This window comes from Labeo rohita, chromosome 25, assembly GCF_022985175.1.
Source record: "Labeo rohita strain BAU-BD-2019 chromosome 25, IGBB_LRoh.1.0, whole genome shotgun sequence".
In the NCBI taxonomy this organism is placed as follows: Eukaryota; Metazoa; Chordata; class Actinopteri; order Cypriniformes; family Cyprinidae; genus Labeo; species Labeo rohita.
In genome coordinates, this window is record NC_066893.1 from 27,734,522 (window position 1) to 27,750,546 (window position 16,025).

Here is a 16,025-nt window from a genome sequence, read left to right on the forward strand (position 1 = left end):
TTCACTTAATGAAACTCACATCACTTCTATTAAATCATAAAATCAAATTATAAGTAAAACATTTTCACAAATTCATAAAAACAGCAATTAAAATGGACTTAAATGTTAAATTTCATCTATTTTTAAAATATAAAAATATTTTAATAATAGTAATATTTTTATTTATTCTGAAATACTGAAGATTTATTTATTTGACAACTTAATTTTTTAATCATTTTCCAGTGGATAGCAAATTGTAAAAACAACTAAATTTCACTGCTAAAAAAAACTCAATCAGAGTTCAATTTAAAAAAAAAAAAAATTGTATTTATTCTTAAATGTTTAAGATTTATTTGACAACTGATTTTTTTTTATAAAAAACAAATAAAATTATAATAAAACAAATGAAATAATAATGATAATAAAAACAAAACATAAGTATTATTATTATTATTAATAATAATTATCTCAAAACTCACATCACTTCTCTTAAATGTACAAATATAAACTTTTCCCTTATAAAATCTAATTATTTTCAGTCACAAATTTCACAAATTACAAAACAGAAATTAACACTGACTTAAATATTAAATATTGAATTTTATTTATTTTTAAATATTTTTAAAATATAAAAATATTTTAATAATATTAATATTTTATTTCTTCTTTATTTATTTGACAACTGAATTTTTATACATTTTCCAGTCGATAGCAACTTGTAAAAAACAAATAATAATAATAATAATAATAATAATAATAGTAATAGTAATAATAATTTCTAGAGATTTTACTGATTTAAAAACTCACATCCATTTTTTAAAAATAAAAATATTTTAATAATAATAATAGTATTTTCCTAAAAATGTAATTTATTCTTAAATATTTTAGATTTATTTGACAACTGAAGTTTTTAAAAATGTTCTAGTCGATAGTAACTTCTGAAAAACTGTGTAAAGTCTGTGGCTAACTTTGCAAGAAGCCCCAAAAACACAATTTAGTTTGACTTTAACTTCACTAATTGTGTTTCCATATAACTAATTACCACAAACGGACCAATACAATTGTTCTTTAATGTCGTTGCGGATCTTTACAGGCTTTTGTAAATTAGCAGCTATTAGCACAATCCATCTAGTTCCACACGGCTGCCAGCGATCGATAAAACCAATCAGCATTCAGACAGTAAATCCATTAATGTTGTCCAGCGAGAGGTTTTTGAGTAAATATGTGAGGAGATGGATTGTGTCAGTCTTCATGATCATTTCTCCGAGTGCTTTAACATCTTCATCATCTACGTTTATGTACATTTGACACGAGCAAGCAACGCCTTCGTTAAAATGGCCTTGAATCACTGTTAAATCCTGGATGCTCGACTTGAGATGTTAAAGCTGCAGTCAGTCGGCTGTCCAGAGCAATTAAACTAACATTTAATATTTTATGATCATCTTAAAGAAGACTTTGACCTGCATGATTGAATGAAATGCAATGTAAGAGCTTTTTAGTCTGGAATGCACAGTTAATCTATGGGAATCGATGTGAAAATGAACGGCGCGGTGGCAGATTGTGTCTTGTCGAGCGTGTCGCGTTGAGACGCTGAACAAGATCCTGTCAGACAGTAAATAGACTGTCTTAGCTCATGTGCACGGGTGAAGTAGAGGGTGCAAGGAGGTTGAGCGCCACCATTTGGCATCTTGTGTCAATACAGCGTTCACAACAGAGGGAGAAATATAAACATCAAGACCTTCTAGGCAAAATGAAAGATTAAAAAAATATATTTTTATTATTATGATAAATAATTATTAAATTATCATGATGAATTTTATGTATTGTTTTTTAAATTTTAATATTTATTTTAATAAATATTTCATTATTTATTTTATTTTTATAATTATTGATCTACATTTATAAACTATTATTTAGTATGAATTATATTGTTGTCATTATTACTATTATTAGATAACCAAACATGTCTACTTAACTATAATAAGAATTAATTTGTATTTATATTTTATTTATATACACATTTAGAAATGTTGTTACTATTATTACTATTATTAATTATAAGTATTAATTTAATGAAGATATTTTAATTTATTTTTATTTTAATATACATTTAGAAATAATTTAGTATGAATTATATTATTAAAACACTTACATCAGTATTTAATATTTCATTTTTATTTAGAATTATTATAAGTATATGAATTATAATTAGTATTTAATGTTTAATTTAAATATACATTAAAAATTATTTAGTATGAATTATATTATTAAAAATAATTATGTAAATCATTATTTAATATTTGATTTTAATTAGATTTATTATTAATTTTATTTTATGTTATTATTAATTTAGAAATTTTGTATGAATTAGATTATTGTTATTAATCATGATATAAATAATTCATATTATTTAATATTACATTTTTATTTAGAATTATTATAATTATAAGAATGATTATTTTTATTTAAATATACATTTAGAAATTTAGTATGTATTTTTGTTATTTAGTATGTTTTGTTATTATTTTTAAAAACAATTATTTAAATGTGTAATATTTCATTTTTTATTTAGTCATTATAATTATATGAATGATAATTATTATTTAATGTAATTTAAATATACATAATTATTTAATGTAATTTAAATATACATAATTATATGAATAATATTATTAATTTTTAATTTAAATATACATTTAGAAATTTAGTATGAATTATACAATTACTTATTTACAAATAATTATATAAATAATTAATATTTTTATAATTAGATTAAGATAATTAAAATTATTCTAATAATAAATAGTACATAATACTAAAAATATTATTATTTTATTATTAAAATTTAAATATTTTATTTTCATAATAACTTTATTATTTAATGTTAAAATAAAACAGTATTTCATTTAAATATACATTTAGAAATTTAGTATGAATTATATTATTATTAAAAACTATTTTAGAATTATTATAATTACTATATGAATAATTACAATTATTGTATGAATGCTAATTATTATTTAGTTTAATTTAAATATACGTTTAGAAATTGAGTATGAATTCTATTATTATTATTAAGAATAATTATATATATATATATAATTTAATATTAATTTTATTAATTATTAAGTGATTATAATTATAAATACACATTTAGAAATTATTATTGAATATAAATTATTTCTTATTATTTAAAAATTTTATAAAATTATTAAAATAATGATTATAAATATTATTTAATTTAATTTTTTATGTAAATATACATCATATTTAGTATGAATTATATTGTTGTCCTTGTTGTTGTTGTTATTATTATTATTATTAATTATTAATAATTAATTATTATTATTAATTACTTCAATTTAACCAGGTACCACACCTTTTGACAAATGTTTTTCAGTTTGCTTTAGATAATTTTTAAAAATAATTATAAAAATAATTTCACTAATAAAAATTAATTTGTAGCCCATTAAAATTTATATTCACAATACAAACGGCAATGATTTGATTAATTTCAGTGGCCTCTCCAGACGTATAAAACACAAATACAAGTGTCACTTCTCTGAGAAGGTTTTTATTTGTAAGATCTTAAATTCTACAAATATAGACTTTTTCCTTACAAAATGAAATTATTTACAAACTCATCATTACAGATTACAGAAAAAATCCTTAAAAAGTAGTTCATTTCGCATATAGACTGCAGGATCGATAACAGAGCTCTGACATTTCTTCTTATTTTTCCACATACATTTATTGTCAATTTATTATCATACACTCAACTTCGTCGTTCCAAACCTGTTTGACTCACTTTCATTTATAGAAAACGAAATATGTGATATTACACAGAATGTCCAAGCTGCTCTTTTCCATACAGTGAAAGTGAATGAGGACGGATACTAAAAATACCATAAAAGCATCATTGCAGTATCATAAATGTCACACTTTGCCTCATAAATGATCATTTTTTATGCTTTTTGTGTCTTTTGGATCATTTCATGGTACGATTTTACTGTATGGAAACGGAAACAAAAAGTCAGACGAGGACATGAGGGTTAGTTCCTTTTTCAATTCTTGAGTGAAATATTGTTTCTTATGTGGTTTGATGCAACATATTGCTTGTTTACCAAGGAAGTTGAACAGGAAGTCGCTGTGTTTTGTCTCTCAGCTCGAGTAATGTTGTTTTTCAACGAGCCGAACTCAGAAGAACAAACAAACAAACGCGAAGACAGGCGGAAAGGCCGGAGACCTCCGTCTCTCCGGAGACCCGCGCGCTCAGCAGTCGGCAGACGCCCTGCTGTTATGAAGACATGAAGGCCACGGCTGCGTATCGATCGCTTTTTTTCTGCTATTTACAGCGGCGACTGCTATTTGACAGAGTGAGGTTTCATCAGACAGTCCGTTTAAGAAAGCAAACCCGCTTAGAAGTCAAAGTCAGTCGTCCGGTTCGGTTACGCACTGCTCCACGATCTCCCGCAGGTTGGGGTTCTCCATGGCGGCTGCCACGCGCTCCTTATCATTGATCTGTTTGTTAACTGTGAGAGGACGACACAGGAAAACCAGTTAAGAGATACAACAACACCAACTCCATCTTACACCGATGCAATCGTGTCTAGACGCCCGATGGATATGGACGTCAATACTGAATTGTGACAAATCGGGCCAGTAATGCAGACGATGTTCAAGAAATAATTGGAGATCCTGATATCATCACAGACTAGTAATCAAACCCAGTCGAATAGTTAAAGTGTTAGTTTTCCCCTTTTGATAATTAAAACGTTTAAAATGTATTTTTAATGTCTATATACATTTTTTATTCATCATTTACCATTTTATATATATATATATATATATATATATGAAAATTACAATTAAAAAATACATACACAATTTTTAAATAAAATTGTGTAATTTTAGTTTATATATTTAAACATTTTAATTTATCTACATTTTTATTCAATGATTGAATGTAATCAAAATAAGTATATATTTAACATTTTAACTTCTAAAATACATTACGAGTCACTAAAATCTATAGTTATTAATACAAAATATATACATACTTTATAATGTATTTATATATTTGAGTAAATATTCTTTTTTTAATTATATATATATATATATATATATATATATATATATATATATATATATATATATATATATATATATGTATATATGTATATATATATATATATATATATTTAATAATAATAATATATATATTTATTTATATATTAAAATAACTTTTTAATTAATAAAATACACATTTCATACATCACTTAAATCTAAATTTATCAATACAAAATATATACATAATTTATAATGTATTTATATATTTGAGTAAATATTCATTTTTTAAATTTACATGTGTGTGTGTGTGTGTGTGTATATATATATAAATGAATTAATAAAAATACACATTTCATAAATCACTTAAAACTATACTTATAAATACAAAATATAACTTTGTAATTTATATATTTGCACAAATAATTCTTTTTTTAATAACATGAATATATATATATATATTTATTTATTTTATTCAGTGATTGAATGGAATAAAAATATGTATATATTTAACTTTAATTTCTGAAATACATATCATGAATCACTTAAATCTATACTTATGAATACAAAATGTATGCATAATGTCTTTAATATATATATATATATATATATATATAAAATAATTAATTTATTATTTATTATTATATATACATAATTCATAATTTACTTAATTTTATATATGTTTATAATTTCATGGTTGAATAATGAAAAGTTTAAATAACTTGAATTTATACAATACACATTTTATAAATCACTTAAATCTATACTTGAAAAATGGGAAATATATCAGTTTATCATTTATTTATATGTATTAATGTATATTATGGAATTAATATATTTTATACATTTAAATTATAATTATATAAAATTGTTAAATTATAAACAAAATTTAGTTATATATATATATATATATATATATATATAATATCATAAATTACTACATTTCATGTTTATAATTTAACAATTTTATATAATTATAATTTACTAATGAGAGTATTAATAACTTTTTAAATAGAAAAATACACATTTTATAAATCCCATAAATCTATACTTGTAAATATAAAATATATTTCTTTATCATTTATATATTTGAACAAATAACACTTTTGAATCTATATATGCGTGAGTGTGTTTAATAATTTGATGGTTGAATGTAATAAAAATTAATTTAAAAAACATGCACAATTCACAATATATAGTTGTGAACACAAAATATATTACTTTATAATTTATTCATAAAATACATATAAATGACATGTAAATGATAAATAAATGTGTATATATATTTAATTTAATGACTGCCATAAATAAATAATACATTTCATAGTCATAAATCACATCAAAGTCTATGAAAAGCTTTGTCTATGTAAAGTTAACATTTTTGTTTTATGTTTTAATGAATAATTACTTATATAGTGAGTATTTAATTTGAGTAATTTAAGTAACTGTGTTCACGAGTTATCTGCTGTAATTAACTTGTTTAATGTATGTAGACTATATTATCAGCATTATGTCACACTGCGTACTACTAGACCTAAATATAGCAAGTAAACTCGTGCAATTTGTTGCATTTTTAAGATGGTGAAGTTACGCAGAAGCAGAAATTGCACCGAAACTGCGAAGCATCCTTGTGTTGCATTACGCTTGCACTCTGACACATTTAGAAACGCGTCTGCTCATGAAAACAAGCTTGCGCGTTCACGTACTAGAGAACATCGGAGCCCGAAGGCTGTTTGAACGTCACTCCGGCGGCATTTAAAAAGGCAGAAACTGTTGTAATGAACACTCACTATCCTCCTCAGTCGAGTGCGTTCCCTCAGTTATGTAAATCTCCAGCTGGAAGGGAATAAAACAAGAAAGAAAATACGATCAGAGGCCAGAAAAAAAGAGAAACAGAAACACCAGAAAGAGACACGAAACATCACAGAGAAACAGAAAGCGGTCGGGCCGTTCCAGACAATAGCTGACGCTTGTGCTTTCATTTAACGGCCTTTCATCAGCGTGACGACTCATTAAAAACCTACACGGCGTGAGGAGATTGTTTACACTCCTGTTTCCTCTCTCCTAAAAAACACAGCATCCAGACATCCAGGGAATCAAAGTCTGGCGCCAGTTAAAGCGGAGACGCGCCGAATGAGGATGAGCTTTAATGATGAGGACGTACCTTGTGCTTGAACGGCAGGCAGCGCTGAAGTTTGACTTGTAAGCACAGACCTGGAGGAAGAGGAAAGAACAGGTGGCAAAGTCAGTTTAATTAGCCATTCGTTGTAATTCAGACGGTCGACCTCATCAAAGCCCTTCCTGTTCGGAGCTCTAGAGCGGCTCTCGGGAGATCAAGCGGCTGAGGTAAAACACGAATAATGAGCGTATATTTACAAGTCTGTGTGACCGATAGGGGTTAATTAAACTCTCCACATATCGACTGGAGGAGAAGAAACAAAAAGTCCAGCACCTTAAGCTCACTAAAGCGGTCAGTTTTACGGCATTTTGAGACAAATTCGTCACTAAAAACATTCAAACAAGGTGCAAGAAAATGATACAAACATGCAACATTGTGATTTTTGCTGTGAATTATTGGCTGTTGGAGTGCATGAAACCATCAAAACTGCTTTTTCCTATTCAATTTGTCTTATATAAATGATTTTGAATGTATATTTCTATAAGAGATATTTTACAGTAAACATATTGTAACAAACTATTGTAGCAAAATTTCAGCATTTAATACATTTCATTGTTTTTAGGTAACGTTCCATTAACATTAATAGAATGTTTGTTCTCAAAACATTAGCATAGAAACATTACTTATACATTATTAGTGTTTTTTTTCTGAAATGTTTCAGTTGGATGTTCGTTTAACATTTTTTAAATGTTACTACTTGTTTTAGAATGTTTAGAGAACATTCAAAAGTAACATTTTCCTATGTTGCAAAATGATTAAATGGAATGTTTTTAAAACATTTAAAAAACTGGACATTTCATAACATAACATTATACATTAATTATATAGTTATATTTTTGTTAGCTGGGTATATACACTACCAGTTTTTGAACAATAAGATTTTTAATGTTTTTTAAAGACGTCTCTTCTGCTAAACAAGCCTGCATTTATTTGGTCCAAAGTACAGCAAAAACAGTAAAAATTTGAAATATTTTTACTTTTTAAAATAACTGTTTTCTATTTGAATATATTTTAAAATGTTATTTTTTCCTGTCATTTCAAAGCTGAATTTTTAGCATCATTACTCCAGTCACAAGAGCCTTCAGAAATCATTCTAATATTCTCACTTGCTGCTCAAAAAACATTTATTAATATTATTATGTTGAAAAAAAGCTAAGTAGGTTTCTTCGATGAATCTTTTGTAACATTATAAATGTCTTTATCATCACTTTGTATCAATTTAAAGCATCCTTGCTAAATAAAAGCATTAATGTCTATAACTTCTTTTCCAAAAAAAAAAATATAAAAATTATACTGACTCCAAGCTTTTGAAAGATATAATGTATAATGTTACAAAAGTTTTTATTTCAGATAAATGCTGATCTTTGGATCTTTCCATTCATCAAAGAATCCTGAAAATAAAGTACTCAACTGTTTTAAATATTGATAATAATAAGAAAAATTAATGTTTTTTGAGCAGCAAATCAGCATATTAGAATGATTTCTGAAGGATCATGTGACACTGAAGACTGGAGTAATGATGCTGAAAATGTAGCTTTGATCACAGAAATAAATTACATTTTTTAATATATATTCAAATAGAAAACAGTTATTTTAAATAGTAAAAATATTTTTAAATTTTACTGTTTTTGCTGTACTTCGGATCAAATAAATACAGGCTTGGTGAGTGGAAGAGACTTCTTGAAAAACATTAAAAATCTTACTGTTTAAAAACTTTTGACTGGTAATGTATTGTAAAGAAAAATTGTAGCAAAATGCAGAATTTCACCGTTTTTTATATATTTCACTGCTTTAATTTAATTTTTACTTACGTTCTGTAAGGTAATGTTCCATTAACGTTAATTAAGTCATCCGTTCTTTAATACTTTTTTTCTTTAATATCTGTATCTTTAAAACGTTACTACTTGTTTTAGAATGTTTGGAGAACATTTAAAAGTAACACCCCCATAATGTTTACAAACTGATCAAATGGAATGTTCAAGGAATGTTTAAAAAACACTTAAAAACTGGACATTTCAGAAATATCGTTTTCATAGCTTAATGGGAACGTTAGCAAAAACATACTTATATTTTTGTTAGCTAGATATATATATTTATATAGTTGAAGTCAAAAGTTTACATACACCTTGTTAAAATGTTCATTATTTGACCAAAATAAGAGGGATCATACAAAATGCATGTTGTTTTTTGTTTAGTACTGACCTGAATAAGATATTTCACATAAAAGACGTTTACATAGTCCACAAGAGAAAATAATATTTGAATTATAAAAATGACCCTGTTCAAAAGTTACATACACTTGATTCTTAATACTGTGTTGTTACCTGAATGAACCACAGATGTGTATTTTATTCAGGTCAGTACTAAATAAAAAATAACATGCATTTTGTATGATCCCTCTTATTTTGGCAGATTCTGCAAGATGTATGTAAACTTTTGACTTCAACTTTACATTATATAAAACATATTTTTGTATATATTTGCATAGTAAACCTTTTGTATGATTACATCATCATTTGATCTGAATCTGAAATCTGAATGCCTAAAAAGAAACCAGGTAAAAATCTCTGATTTTTACAAGTATAGTGTTGTAATTTGTTAACTACCACTAAAACCATTATACCAGTTAGTTGAAATACAATAAAATAAATATTAGATGATAAGCCTAAACTGAAATGAAAATTAGACATTTTCTCTGGCATCTAACTGAAATAAACACATGATAAAATACTTAAAAGTTAAACTAAAAATAAATACTATAATTTTATATATAAACAATATTAATGTATGTACAGTGGACACACAGTTCTCATTATTATCTTTATTTCTAATTATTTCTAATGCCTGTCTAATGCGTGTCTAATGGTTCGAAATCACTGTAGCTCATGATTTCTAAACTGTGCTGCACACACACATCAGACTGCTTCTCATGAAGTCTCTTACAGGGAAAACCACATTTCAGAAGCACAGCATCCCATGATGCCGATCAATAACGTTTCTGATTAGTAGTGTAGATCGATCACTGAATCACTACAGGAAGAAACCCCTGTGTATGATGAATACAAAAAACCTACCAAGAACATGCCCTCCCTCAAAATCAAAAGAAAAAAAAAAAAAAATTTATTTGAATTGTGACATTTATATTTACATTATGATGACTGCAAATGTTTTGCTAGGCTATCTCATTAATGTACTGCTGAAAATAATTTTGCCTGTATTATTATTAATATTATCATTCATTTAGACATGTTATTATGCATTTCATATAATATTATTTATATATTTGTATGACATTATGTACTATGTATTATATATTATTCTGTATTACATTAAGGCAATATTTTATTAATTATTTACATTTTTAAATGATATATTATAACATTAACTGAACTATTTAAATGTGCATATTATTATTATTATTATTATTATTATTATTATTTTTTATATATTATACTCTATTATTATACATTATTATATGTGACATTATTTTTATGCTATATGCTATTATGTATTATATAATATTGTATATGATGTTAATACTATATTTTACTCATTTTACTTTTTATAATGTATATTATATATTAATAATCAGTATTATATTAAACCTATATATTATTTTTAATATTTATCTCTGTATACATGTTAATATTTGTTCTTTTAATTTATGCAATTACAAAAACACTTAAATATTGTGAATGTACTGTGTTAATGTACTGCTGAAAAAATTACTGTATTAACAAATGATGACTATAATAATTATGTAATATTTATGTACATATATACATTTAATAAAAATAAATGTTGTTTAAATGTGCATATACATGTCTGTTAGTATTATTATTATTATTATTATTATTAAATCAAAATATTTTAAATTATTTATGTTTTTATTATTTATACATAAGAGTATTTGTTCTTTAATTTATGCAAGAAAAAAGCACTTCATTATTATAAAAATTGTTCATTATTATGAAAATAATGTTCTACAAGGCTTCATTTTCTTAAAGCAACATATGTTTTATAAATATAATTTGTATTTTGATTCTGTAGTGAAATACGCCGGTTTGTGACATTCACCTTCTTACGCTTGCTGTGGACTGAAATTATTAATAAGTATAATTATTTATTTATATGGTTCGCCGTTAACATTCAGACAGTCAAGCTGCACATGACACCGAACAGACGTCAGTAATCTGATTATTACAGCCACATAATCAACTACTTCTGTAGGATCAAGCATTATTAGAGCTATAAAACGTGTTTGTTTTTCTGTGTTGACTAATTCACTGAATGCAGTCTGGCTTGTGTTTGCTGTGTGCTGTACAGTGTGACTGGACACAGTCTTTGTGTCCTTCATTGTCAGTTGTGCTATCTGTGAAGTGCAGTGACGTTCGTCTGAGGGCATGTGACTCTTTCATCTTATCATTTCTCACACACACACACCTATCAGAGTGGCCAGAGAGCAGTGCGGGACGGTTGGAGAGAACCTGATGATGATCAGATACTCATCGTCCCCGAGCTCCTGGACCTCCACACACTTCTCCGTCACCACGTCCAGCTCCTCCAGAGTGTTGGGCTTCTCCGGGTCACGGATCGTCCGAATCACGTCTGCGGAAACGATATCAACACAATGATAAATGAGAACAGTTTACCATAGTTTCCATCAAAATATACCACATTCCATATAACAATACAGTGTTTGTAACTAATTGTACCATGGTAATACATTAAATAGGTAAATATTATGGTAATGATTCCATACCATGGTAAATATGAAAATACCATGGTATTACCAACTGACACCATCAATGTACAATGGTATTACTACTTCTTTTTTTTTTTTTTTTTTATTGTGGACATGTATTATGGCAATATTACGGTATTACCTGCAGTGCCAGGGAAATATTACGGTGTATGATCATGGTAATGATTCAGTACTATGGTATATATATTAAGGTACCATGGTATTTCCATATGACACCATCAGTGTAACACGGTAATACCTTCTTTTTTATTGCCGATATATAACACAGTAATATCATGGTATTTTTGAAGTAGTAGGGAAAAACATCTACAACTAGGATAATATTGTAGTACCATAGTATATGTATAGAATATCATGGTATTTCCACCTGACACCATCACTGTACTATGGTGTTACCGTTTTGTTTTTTTAAGTGGACATGTATTATGGTAATATTAGGATATAATTTGAAGTGCCAGGGAGATATTATTGTATATGATTATGGTAATGATTTAGTACTATGGTATATATTAAAGTACCAAGTCAATGACACCATCAATAATACCTTGTGTTTAATTGGGGATATATAACATGGTAAAAACATCTAACATACCTAGGGTAATGTTTTAGTACCATAGTATGTATAAATATTACTTTGGTAATACCTTGTTTTTTATTGTGGATGTACTATGGTAATATTAGCATATTCTTTGAAGTATCAGAATACCATAGTATTTCCATCTGACACAACAATCTACCATGGTACAGCCTTGTTTCTTTATTGTGGACCTGTACCATGATAATATGGTATTCTTTGAAGTAAGAGGTAAAAAAAATGGTATATGATTTTGGGAACCTTTTAGTACCATGGTGAATATCTAAAATACTGTGGTATTACCACTTGACACCATCCATGTACCTTAGTAATACTTTGTTTTTTTATTGGGGACATATAACATGGTAAAATCATGGTATTTTTGAAGTAGCAGGTAAAAATATCTTACATAATAAGGATAATGTTTTAATAGCATAGTATGTATTTAAAATATCAAGGTATTTCCACCTGACACCATCACTGTACCATGATAATACCTTGTTTGTTTATTTTGGGCATGTACCATAGTAATATCATGGTATTTTTAAAAATAAATGTTAGGGCAATGATTCAATACCATGGTACAGCCTTGTTTCTTTATTGTGGACCTGTACCATGGTAATATGGTATTCTTTGAAGTAAAAGGTAAAAATATGGTATATGATTATGGGAATCTTTTAGTACCATGGTGAATATATAAAATACTGTGGTATTACCACTTGACACCAACAGTGTGCCTTGGTAATACCTTGTTTCTTTATTGAGGATATAGAGCATGGTAATATCATGGTATTTTTGAAGTAGCAGGTAAAAATGTCTTACATAACTAGGGTAATGTTTTAGTACCTTAGTGTGGTACAAATATGGTATATGATTATGGGAATCTTTTAGTACCATGGTGAATATCTAAAATACTGTGTTATTACCACTTGACACCACCCTTGTACCATTTGAAATAAATGTTATACGAGTATGGCAATGATTCAATACCACAGTATATATAAAAACACCATGGTATTACTTTGGTAATACTTTGCTTTGTTTTGTTTTTTATTGTGGACGTTTGAAGTATCATGGTACCATATTTCCATCTAACACCATTAATTTACCATAGTAAAACCTTGGTTATTTCTTCGGTCTGCAACATGGTAATATGATGGTATTCTTTAAAGTAAAAGGTAAAAATATGGTAAATGATTATGGTGATCATTTAGTACCATGGTGACTATATAAAATACTGTGGTATTACCACTTGACACCATCAATGTAACTTGATAATACCTTGTTTTTTATTAGGGATGTATAACATGGTAATATCATGGTATTTTTGAAGTAGCAGGTAAAAACATCTTACATAACAAGGACAATGTTTTAGTACCATAGTATGTATTTAAAATATCATGGAATGTCCACCTGACATCATCACTGTACCATGGTAATACCTCATTTGTTTATTTTGGACATGTACCATGGTAATATCATGGTATTATTTGAAATAAATATGTTTTATGCGTAGAGCAATGATTCAATACCATTGTATAAAAATACCATGGAAATATCTTTTTTTTTATTTTTTGTTGTGGATGTACTATGGTAAAATTAGGCGATTATTTGAAGTATTATAATACCATAGTATTTCCATCTGACACCATTAGTTTACCATGGTCAAACTTAGTTTCTTTATTGTAGATTTGTACCATTGTAATATGATGGCATTCTTTGAAGTACAAAAGGTAAAATATGGTACATCATTATGGTAATTATTTAGCATCATGGTGAATATAATATATATATATATATATATATACTACATATTAGATGTACACAAAACTCAAAAAAGTGTCAATACCATGGTACTATATATATATATATATATATATATATATATACCATGGTATTGCCACTTGACAATGTACTTTGGTAATACCTTGTTTTTGTGTACATGTACCATGTAATAGCAGAGTATTATTAAGTACCAGAGAAATATTATGGTATATGATTACGGTAATGATCCAGTACTATGGTATATATTAAAGTACCATGGTATTTCCATCAATTTATTGCCACTTGACACCTTTAATGAACCTTGGTAATACCTTGTTTTTCGTGTACATGTACCATAGTAATATTAGACTATTATTTGAAGTACCATGGAAATCTTGTGGTACATGATCACGATAATGATTCAGTAGTGATATATATAGTACTGCCACCTGACACCACCACTGTACCATGGTAAACCCATTATTTATTGTTCACATGTAGCAATATCATGCTATTTTTGAAGTAGCAGTTAAAACTAGATGAGTAAAGTTTGAGAACAAACTTTAAGTTGTCTTGAGAAAGTCTAGCCTGAAAGTTTGAAGCAGTTGTAAAAGTATGAAAGCAGCTAGCATGATTCAACACATTGCTTACATGATTTAACATATTGTTAACATGTTTTAACATGATTAGCTTATTGCTTGTATTTTTATAGGCTGATTAGCATGATTGTTCTCATAATTTGCAAGTTATTAGAATGTTGTTAGCATGATTAGCAAGTTATTAGCATGTTGTTAGCATGAATTGCATGTTACTAGAATTTTGTTAGCATGCTTCTAACATGATTAGCAAGTTACTAACATGTTGTTAACATGATTAGCATGAAACTAGCACATTGCTAGCATGATTACCAAGTTACTAGCATGTTGTTAGCATGATTAGCATGTTATTAGCACGTTGTTAGCATTTTTCTATCATGATTAGCATGTTACTAGCATTTTGCTAGCATGATTACCAAGTTACTAGCATGTTGTTAGCATGATTAGCATGTTATTAGCATGCTGTTAGCATGTTTTCTAACATGATTAGCATGTTGTTAGAATTTTGTTAGCATGTTTCTAACATGATTAGCATGTTACTAGCATGTTGTTAGCATGTTTCTAGTATGATTAGCATGTAACTAGCACGTTGCTAACATGGTTAGCACGTTACTAGCATGTTGTTAACATGTTTCTAGTATGATTAGCATGTAAATAGCACGTTGCTAACATGACTAGCAAGTTACCAGCATGCTTCAAGCTGATTAGCATGTTGTTAGCATGTTTCTAACATGATTAACATGTTACTAACATGTTGTTAGCATGTTTCTGGTATGCTTAGTATGTAACTAGCACGTTGGTAACATGGTTAGCACGTTACTAGCATGTTGTTAACATGTTTCTAGTATGATTAGCATGTAACTAGCACATTGCTAGCATGGTTACCAAGTTACTAGCATGTTGTTAGCATGATTAGCATGTTATTAGCATGTTTTCTAACATGATTAGCATGTTACTAGCATTTTGTTAACATGTTTCTAACATAATTAGCATGTTGTTAACATGATTAGCATGTTGTTAACATGATTAGCATGTTGTTAGCATGATTAGCATGTTACTAGAATTTTGTTAGCATGTTTCTAACATGATTAGCATGTTACT

At 27.2% G+C, this 16,025-nt stretch overlaps 2 protein-coding genes across 2 annotated transcripts in view; one reads left to right on the plus strand and one right to left on the minus strand.

Annotated features, from left to right (window-relative positions):
- spg11 (SPG11 vesicle trafficking associated, spatacsin) overlaps nucleotides 1–16,025 on the plus strand; it is a 94,126-nt gene that overhangs the window by 11,127 nt on the left and 66,974 nt on the right. The gene's annotated exons all lie outside the window — the stretch shown is intronic.
- The window catches only part of ciao2a (cytosolic iron-sulfur assembly component 2A), a 13,746-nt gene continuing 1,258 nt past the window's right edge, over nucleotides 3,538–16,025 (minus strand). Inside the window, exons 2-5 of the mRNA XM_051099082.1 lie at nucleotides 11,669–11,833; nucleotides 7,211–7,260; nucleotides 6,837–6,882; nucleotides 3,538–4,511 (exon numbers count right to left, since the gene is read on the minus strand). Coding sequence (XP_050955039.1) covers nucleotides 4,411–4,511; nucleotides 6,837–6,882; nucleotides 7,211–7,260; nucleotides 11,669–11,833 — 362 coding nt within the window. The 3' untranslated portion in view covers nucleotides 3,538–4,410. The remainder of the gene's footprint in view (nucleotides 4,512–6,836; nucleotides 6,883–7,210; nucleotides 7,261–11,668; nucleotides 11,834–16,025) is intronic.